Below are 8,910 nucleotides of genomic sequence, written 5' to 3' on the forward strand. Positions count from 1 at the left end.
CTTGAAGACTCCACAGACGTCCTTGTATGAGGAAACTGGGCACCTCTTGAGCATCGACGCCCTCATTGTCTGCACATACACCTGTGGTAGTACAAGCAAACAAGCAGTTGTTCCTCAGCCATAAAATTATGCAATCTTACAACACATGAATCCAAAGCGAATTCAGGCGTATCCACATAGAGTTAAGAATTTCGTTCCGTACCAGCTGTGCGATGTGCTAGCCGAGCTTGATGTAGATGCCGCCATTGCGGAAGCAGAGCTCCTGGCGCGGTTGGCAGAGAGCCCACCCCGCGTGCGCCCACTTCGTAGCAAGGGAGGAGACGTGCGACCGGAGAGGCGAAGGATGCGGGCGCCGCCGCGTTCGTCGGAGCTCACGCGCGCACGGCCGCGTTTACCGGAACCCGCCCCGGGTGCACCCACTTCCTGGTTAGGGAGGAGACCGGTGCGTCCAGAGAGGAGAGGGGGAGCGGGCGCCGCCGCGCCGCGGGCTGGAGCGCGGCCGCGTTCGCCGGAGCTCACCCCCCGTGCACCCACTTCATGGTTAGGGAGGAGACCTGCGACCGGAGTGGCGGGGATGAGGCCGCCACCGAGTCGCTGGATCGCGCGCGGCGGCTCCCGCGGCCACTCCCGCGATGGCCCACGGCTAAGGTAGCGACGGGCGTTTCCCGCGGCGTTGCGGCTGGCGGCTCCAGCGGCGACGGCGGGGCGGCGAACGGCGCGGGGAGGATGTGTGTGCGGAGGCTCGCCCGTGGTGTGGCGTCCGTTGGGAGGGGGAAGGGGGTGGCGGAGGTCGTGCGGGCGTTGAGAGGAGGAGGAGGAGAGGGGAGAGGTCGTGTGGGCGTGCGTCGTTGGGAGTGTATCTTTTTAACGGCGGTGCAGGTTAGCGAGGATAGATGGATTAGTGGCTTAATGCGTGGCTTGATGTGTTAAACATAGAAGGATTATGGGTCATCCGATATTGTAGATGGACGGATAAAATTGTTTGGATCTGCCTCTTTTTTTTTTATAGTGGTAGTAGATGAGCGCCACGGTCAAGGGGCCCGCACGGCTCGATCCTTTTTCTCGAGAAAAGGAGGGCGTGTGCATCGCTCAAAAGGCGCCACTCTCGTCTCGAGCCATGGCCCAGGCTCAAAAATAGAAAAGTATTCCATCGCCTCGCCGTGGGTGCTCAAACCCTCTCTCTCTGTCTCGGAGCGCCGTCGCGAGCGATTCCGGCGCGGAGACGCGGCGCGGCTGATACGCGGCCGGGAGCACCGATTTGGAGGTACCGATTCCGCCCCACTCCCCGCTCCCCCCGTTCGTCGGTACCATTTTCTTTTGGGGGGGATTTTTTCGGTTTTGGGCTTTGGGTGCCCGCTTATGAGCAGGATCGGTCGGATCTGCCATTCCGGAGCTAGTCGCGTCAGTCGATCCATCTTATTAAGATTTTCTCCGAATTTTCTTGTCTCAGTGCAGGCTCGGTTGCGGCGAGGATCGATCGCTGGGGCGCATGTACGGGCAGCGCCGCAGCGGGCTGCCCGTGGGCGACGACGGAGCAGCATCCTGATGCCCGCGCATCGATTGCCCCTGCTGCTGCTTGGTGCCCACTAGCCTTTGTATGGCCCTTCTTGGTGCTGATTACATTCTGCTGCTGCTGCTGCTTGCGCCGCCGCCACCGTCGCCGCCGCTTCTTTCTCTTGCTCTACTTGGTTATCCGAAAGCTCAGTGAACCAGGCTAGCTGTTGCAATGCAACGTCCTGGAGAGGAAATTTGCAGACTCAACTTATGGGACAAGGGTCAGGTGTTCGCTGCTACCGAGAACCTCCAAAGGTCCATTGAGCAGACCCCCTACTCGATCCAGGCAGACACCATCGTCTGCTGTTTCTCCCTCAGCAGGTGCCAGTCTGAAAGCAGCAGCTATGCCGGTTATGCATCCAGTGACGGTGGCGACAATCCAGCAAGCAGCAGTGCGCAACAGCTTCATTACCCATCACATGCCCACATGGACCCTGGGCATGTCCAGCTTATCTTACCGGGCTCTATGACCCTGCTAGAGGATATTTTCCACAATTATGAAGTGACATTCGGGCCTGGCTACAAGGAAATTCTACTCCAAGCCTTCTTGGCCAACTCAGACAAATTGTGCAGGTAAATTCACACCTTTGTTTTTTTATTCATTTTTCTTCTTCTCACTGTTATGACATCGGGATGGAATAACATGGCGTTTGTCATGATTCAGACATGAGTAGCGTTTCTTGAACTGCATTTGTTTGGGAATGACAGCTAGTAAAAATTTCAAGATTGGGTACATGGATATAATAGACTGGGACCGCCATTGTACAACACAACTTAGAAGCAAAGAGTAACAGCCTGGCATAGACTAGATTCCCAAGATGCGCTTTCCCCTGTTCCTTCAGTAAGGCCATTTGTTTTTGCTAAATTGTTCCCTGTTTTGAATCTTGCTATGCACTGTTTCCTGCAGGAATATATTCACTTTTTTGTGCATTTCCCCAATGCATAATATGTTATGTCGATTTAGTATTTTAACAGCTGTGCTTCTCTGGGGCCTAACAGATCAAATATCCCAGTTGAGTGCTTGCGTTTTTGTCCCAAAATTAGAAACACCAGGTCCTCCATTCTCGTTATGGTCACACGTCAGTGTCCTTTTAGTGAGCGTGTATGTCTTCTCCTACTTTGAAACTCCCATGTATATCACGTGAACTCACAGGCTAGTTCTATTAAACAATGCATTATCTAAACCCCTCTGGAAAAAATATGTTTGTGACAATTTCCACGAATGATGAATATAGAGACTTGGATGTCATGACAGTTAAACAAACAATGCGGTTGTTTTCTTAAATATAGCATTATTCAGATGTCATGACAGAGTAGCAATAGCCAACATCTATATGAACCATATTATACGTACTAACAAACAACTCAACAAACATGGGTAATGAGTTACCTCCATGTTTGTATGTTGACTAATACATGGTTTCTTGATACATATTCATTCTATGTTATCCTAGTGGAATGGAATTGAAGAAAGATAGTACACGGCTTATGATACCATCAGTTCTTAATTGATTATCGGATTCATCCTCTTGCATGCCAGACCTATACATAAAAATCAGGGCAACATACACATCGATTTTATTTGAAATGGAAAGGCCCAGTACCACTTGAATGTTTGCAAGTATGATAGCATAACAAATGGTCTCTCTACCCAGTCATATCAGACATATGGAATAGTGTACATTAAAATTTGTTTATATAGCAATATTTCATACTGTCACTGTGGTTACTCTGAAACCGTTCTGTCCCAAAACAATACTTGGTCGCCATGAGCTTCATATTGTCTCGACCTTATCAGATCAAAGTAACACACGGGGTGCTATACAAAATACTTCTAGATCTGACAGGAACAGGTGAGCGCTTAGAGTGCGCTGCACAAAATACTTCTAGACCTGACGCTGGAGAGACTGGTATTGGATCTCGATAGAGTGTGCTCCACAAAAGCTATGTGGGTGGCTGCACAAAGCTACAAACTTGACGTCGGCTGTTGCTGCTGCAGAAGTGCATGACCTGCACAATAGGGAGAAACGAGGGGAGCCAGTGATGGCTTGTCAACCTTCCTCCGCCGTAATCAATCAGAGGTGGGGCCTGCCTGAAGATTCATCATGGTTATATATGACAATCAAAATTTCAGCCTAGCTTTGCCCTCTTAGGATAAATGTGGAGGCTCGAAACCTCATATTAGTAAATACTATATAGCATTACGTGTTATGATAAAAAATAATAACCTGCTCCAACATAAGAAATGCTTCATTGAGGATTCCATTAAATACAAATTTACAACTAAACCACAAAAGAATCGAAGGTGAAGTAGCTAATTCAACTCTTAAATTCACTTGACCAAATCAAAATGCACTTTAACTGAATATCATGGTAGAAGAGTTCTTAATGAAAACTACATAGGAATCTCAAACTCAGAGCATGAGCACAAAGCATACCTTAGATAGTTGTTTTGCCATGCACTGTTGCATGGCATCGAGCTATTTAATAGCTCCATCCAGTGTAGTGTTATATTGTGCTCCCTGCAGTATGTTGAACTAGTAAAAGGTAAAGGAAAGCTCAATGTTGCCCATTGTACATAACAGAGATTGTGGAATAATAGTGAAAAATGGACATATTTATCTAGAAGCGAAATTGCGCCATACACTAACAGGACTCATTGGATCAGTTTGGCAAGTTTTATAAAGCAGATACATACAATCATTTATGGGCTCTTACCTTGTTTCAATGTGACATATTGAGACATCACCTTCTGACTGTATGCTGCATCACATAAACCCATTTCATTTATGTTCTCACTTTAAGAAAGTACCAGCAATAAGATGGAATTCATAATTTTCTTTTGTTTGTTCTGGACTCTCAATTTGGCAACTAAAGCCATAATGCTGATACTTTTGTTACTTAAACCACTTGCGTTTTCTCCTGGATATTATCCCCAAAGAAGCGTCTTTTTCTTTCTAAACCACATTGCATGTTCTGCCATGTGTGCTCCTTACACATCAAAGCAGCCATTGATTGTTTTATCTGCAGATGCTGCTACCATCCCATCCCTGGTAAATGATCCTTTTCCTCAACTCCATCCTGATGTATGGATGCTGGTGGATGCAGAGTGGCAGACCTCTCCGCATCTAAGCTCTAGCACACCTTCTGCACCATGAAACTTTTCCTAAAATACTCTTCATCATAGACCTTGAATCCATAACCTGTGTGGTGTGTGCGCATGACCATTTGCATGTGACCCCTTCTCCTCAGTCTGGGAGCTTTCAGAAACAAAGAGTGAAGGCAAGGAGAGCATGCTCATTTTTTAAACAATGTTTTCTGAAGCAAAGGAGAGCATGGTCATTGTCTTCGCATCCTTGAAATGTGTCAACTTATATTACATTAGTATCTAAGCATAACTAATTGCATAGAGTAGTAGTGGGACTGATAAAGCATTTTATCATCGCCCTCTAATTATAGCGAATTGCACAGAGTAGCATTCAGATTATTATTTTTTAAGACCCTCAGTTTCTTTGTCATGTAAACATACCAAACTACTCCCTCCGTTCCTAAATATAAGTCTTTGTAGAGATTCCACTAGATGGACTACATACGGAGCAAAATGAATGAATCTATACTTAAAATGTATCTATATACATCCGTATGTGGTTTCTAGTGGAATCTCTACAAAGACTTATATTTAGGAACGGAGGAAGTACACAGTAGCAGTCGGATTGGTGAAAAACTAAGAGATGAGATGCTGGTTCGCAAACAGTGTTCGCCTGTTAATTAATAGAGCCAGTTTATTTTGCCATTCAAAATAAAAAAACTTTAGTTGGATAGAGGGTGTATACCTAGATCTGCACGAAAATGGGCCCTGGATGTCTCCTTGTCGATCATGGCAGTGAGGAGCTCGGTGGACGTTGCAGAGAGACCAGATTGGCCGTACAGGGGAAGCCCCAACACCGCCAGCGACCAGTCGCTGGGGCCTGGCTACGAGGAGAACATGGAAAGGGTGGATATTTTGAAGCGAGGAACTCTTCTGTAGGAGGATGTGATCTTGGCCATGAAGTCGTCTAGTTACTCGAGAAGAAGAAGACAGATCTGGTGCAGTAGAGAGCAGAGAGCAGAGAAAGAAGGGGTAGGTGGGTAGGAACAGAGGACAAAGAGACACTGTTCAAAAAATATACCAACATAAACTTCGGAGTTTCTACTTTCAAAAGGTATAATTTTTGTGTTATATAGTTTATACTAGGGTGATAAAATTGGCAACCTAGGTATACGCCCAGGACTTATAAACTGAAACAGAGGTAGTAGTAAAGATATTAAGATATTTTCGGAGCAGTAAAGCAGAAATTTAAGGCCAGACAACATTAAATTGCTATCATCAGTGTAGCAGAGGGGAAATACTGATGGCGAATATTCTTTTTTTTTTTGCATTATATGGCCGGCAAATTGAAGTTTAAGAGATGCATGTATGGATATGTTTCATGAGACATAAAATTGTGCTTTGTTTTGCTGCATTTGCTAACCTTGTTTGTCATTTTTAAATGGGCTTGCAGCTCTACGTGCTTTTGAATCCTAAAATAATCTATTCTTTGACCTAACCTCAATGTTCATGACTGTTGAGTGTTGATAATATTGTTTAAAATGTTTTGAAATATTGTTGTGCATTCGGGTTAATGTAACTTATGTTGAAAATTGATCTATGACTGCAGACTTTTTCTTTTTATTGAAATTTTTAATTTACATGTAATGTTTACGATGACACAAAAAGATGACTACACTGGCCAAGAATACTGGTTCCTCAAATGTTCCATAAATTGGTAAAATATTTCACTCACAGTTCTAAGCTCACTCTTTCTTATGTAACAGTTTTTTCTATGAAGCGGATGTCCCATGGATTCTTCGTAGAAGCACAAGGACCTTCAAGGATCCTTCTGAGTGTACAGAAGAATTGATCACCATGTTGAAAGTCAATACCCAAGTCCTCTGTCTGATGCAACATCAGCTATGTGAGCAGAGTCGACCATTTGAGGAGTTAAAAATAGGCTACTTCAACCAGTTTGCAAAGTGTCATATCAAGAAGCTCTTGGACATTGCAGTTTGTCTTAGTGAGACAGTGTGGTCTGCCACTCATATTTGTCCCATGCTGCTTGCCTATGAGGCACTTATGGATGTCCTTCCTCTTATTCAAAAGTTTGCTTCCAGTGAATCTGATGATTTCTTTTCCAATATTTTACGCAACATGAGGGAAGCTTTCAGGAAGTTAATTGGCCATATCAAGCACTTCATACAGTCCAATATGGAAAAGCATCTGGATGACGTTGCCATTCATCCAATGACATGTTTCCTCATATGCTCAATAAAATCCTTCGGGAGTCACAGAAATTTAGTGCAATCCACTCTAGCCCCTGGTGACAACTCCAGCTCATTTGGCCATCTTCTGTATGACGTGATTACTTGCTGGAAGTCTGTGCTCACTGAACATTCAAACATATACCGTGCGGATCTGCAGCGGCAATACATTTTCTTATTGAACAATGCATATCATTTCAATACAAAGACAGACGGTCTGTTGGATGAGCTGCTATCTGATAGGCAGATTATTAAGCAGCATGATGACGAGTTCAAGCTACTCTTCAAGAAGTGGACTGAGAGTTGCACAGAAGAGGCTTGCACTCCAGCCAAGTCTTGTTTGAACCCCAACTGTTGGTGGGGCAGTCAGCGCCGGTCCCTGGTTGCATTTACTTCAAAATTCAACAAGACGTTTGATCGTCAGAAAACTTGGAAGGTTCCCGATGTCGTGCTACGGCAGGTACTAAAAGATCGTATACAGGATTGCATTCTGCCAGACTACACAAGGTGCCTTGAGAACTGTTCAAGTTCAGGACTATTTTGTTCATGTCTGCAGATAGCTTCAGGAGACATATATACCACAGAGACTTTAGAAACGACGGTGCAGGGCTTCTTTGAAGGATAAACTGCAGATCCTAGCTCTCTCTCTCTCTTAGATGGAGCTCCATTTCTCACTGTTGTTCTAGCACAACTGTGAATAATTGTAATTATATAGCTTAGAATACTAGAAGAACAATACATATATATCAGGAATAGGGCTCCTCCTCTGTACTTGTACCTGCGATTGAGGAAGAAACTTGACATGGAGTTGAAGGTAGTTTTCATTAAGATACAGCGCCTGTATCTTGACTATTTGACGAGTAGTGTATGATGTACTCCTTCCTATACATATTCTGTTTGCTGCCCTATTAGTACTGGCATTTTTTTCTCTAGAGAATGGGTACTGGGTTTTTTTGTAGAACACTGTCATTACCAGGTAGCAATCCATCCATGCAGTTCCTTTTTTGGAGAAACATCCATCCATACAGTTGAAGGTAGCTGGGAAACTACCTTCAAATCCTCCTCTTGTACATGATGTATATTTTTTTACAAGATCTATGAACTTTTTTCAAATTTGTGAACTTTTCTCGAACCCAAGAAATTTTTTCGAATCAACAAACTATTTCAACTTCGTGAAGCTTTTTTAAGCCCGCAAACCTCTTTTCGAACAATCCATGAACTTTCTTCAAGTGCGTGAACTTTTTAAGAAAATAGAAAGGGTCACCCTTTCAACTGGGCAGCTCCTATTTGGCGCACGGGTCGCGCACTAGCGACATAGCGCGCACCCCCCAAGCTCTCCCGATCCCTGATGGTACAGGGAGGAGGTTTTTTCCCCCGAAAAACCCGGAGCCTTGTGAAAGGCGATTAGGGTTTTAGGGTGGACCTGCGGCGGCGCACGGCGGATCTACCGGCGGGGCGCGTAATCGGCCGGGCAGAAGATGGCACCGACTTCTGGCGCAGGCAAGGAGGAGCCCCTGTCCCCTAGGGCGGCTAGGGCGAAACTGGCTGAGGCAATGGGGAAGTTGGAGATCACCAAGGAGGAAGCGACCCCGCTGGTCGTGGATGATCTAGAGGAAGGGGAGCAGGAGAAGTGGATGCTGGCGGGTAAGGTCCTTCATCGGAACATTCTTCACATCCAAACGATCACCAATGCTCTCCGTCCAGCCTGGGGCAATCCAAAAGGTTTGGGAATCAGATATGTGGGAGACAACACCTTTGTGGCAGATTTTGCCACGAAGAAGGACAGGGATCGTGTTTGGGAGGGCTCGCCGTGGCATGTCAGCAAACATGTTGTGATACTTTCAAAGTTTGATGAGTGCATGCGACCCTCGGAGTTGAAATTTGACAAGCTGCAACTTTGGGCTAGAGTCATGAACTTACCCTTTAATCTTCGTGATGAAAAGTGGAGTGTTGCGATTGCAAGTCAAATAGATAAAAAGGCCACGGATATCAAGTTTGATCATACCACAGGGTACCTTA

At 45.3% G+C, this 8,910-nt stretch overlaps 1 protein-coding gene across 2 annotated transcripts; it reads left to right on the forward strand.

Moving 5' to 3' along the window:
- Window positions 1-1,108: 1,108 nt before the first annotated feature.
- On the forward strand, window positions 1,109-7,778 carry LOC119352784. Of its 2 annotated transcripts, none has more exons than XM_037619367.1 (3): window positions 1,109-1,264; window positions 1,451-2,127; window positions 6,409-7,778. In XM_037619367.1, the coding sequence occupies exons 2-3, from the start codon at window positions 1,727-1,729 to the stop codon at window positions 7,514-7,516; spliced, it is 1,509 nt and encodes a 502-aa protein (XP_037475264.1). In that variant the 5' UTR covers window positions 1,109-1,264; window positions 1,451-1,726; the 3' UTR covers window positions 7,517-7,778. The 2 variants fall into 2 exon arrangements, with proteins under 2 accessions (XP_037475264.1, XP_037475265.1); XM_037619368.1 differs by having other exon boundaries at window positions 1,456-2,127.
- The last annotated feature ends 1,132 nt before the right edge of the window (window positions 7,779-8,910 follow it).

This window comes from Triticum dicoccoides, chromosome 2A, assembly GCF_002162155.2.
Source record: "Triticum dicoccoides isolate Atlit2015 ecotype Zavitan chromosome 2A, WEW_v2.0, whole genome shotgun sequence".
In the NCBI taxonomy this organism is placed as follows: domain Eukaryota; kingdom Viridiplantae; phylum Streptophyta; class Magnoliopsida; order Poales; family Poaceae; genus Triticum; species Triticum dicoccoides.

What these genes read in the sequence shown, in the direction of transcription:
- LOC119352784 (XM_037619367.1), top strand. Translation starts at nt 1,727, where the DNA reads ATGCAACGTCCTGGAGAGGAAATTTGCAGACTCAACTTATGGGACAAG. An exon ending in AACTCAGACAAATTGTGCAG is followed by an intron (nt 2,128 to 6,408) that starts GTAAATTCACAC and finishes CTTATGTAACAG; the next exon opens with TTTTTTCTATGAAGCGGATG.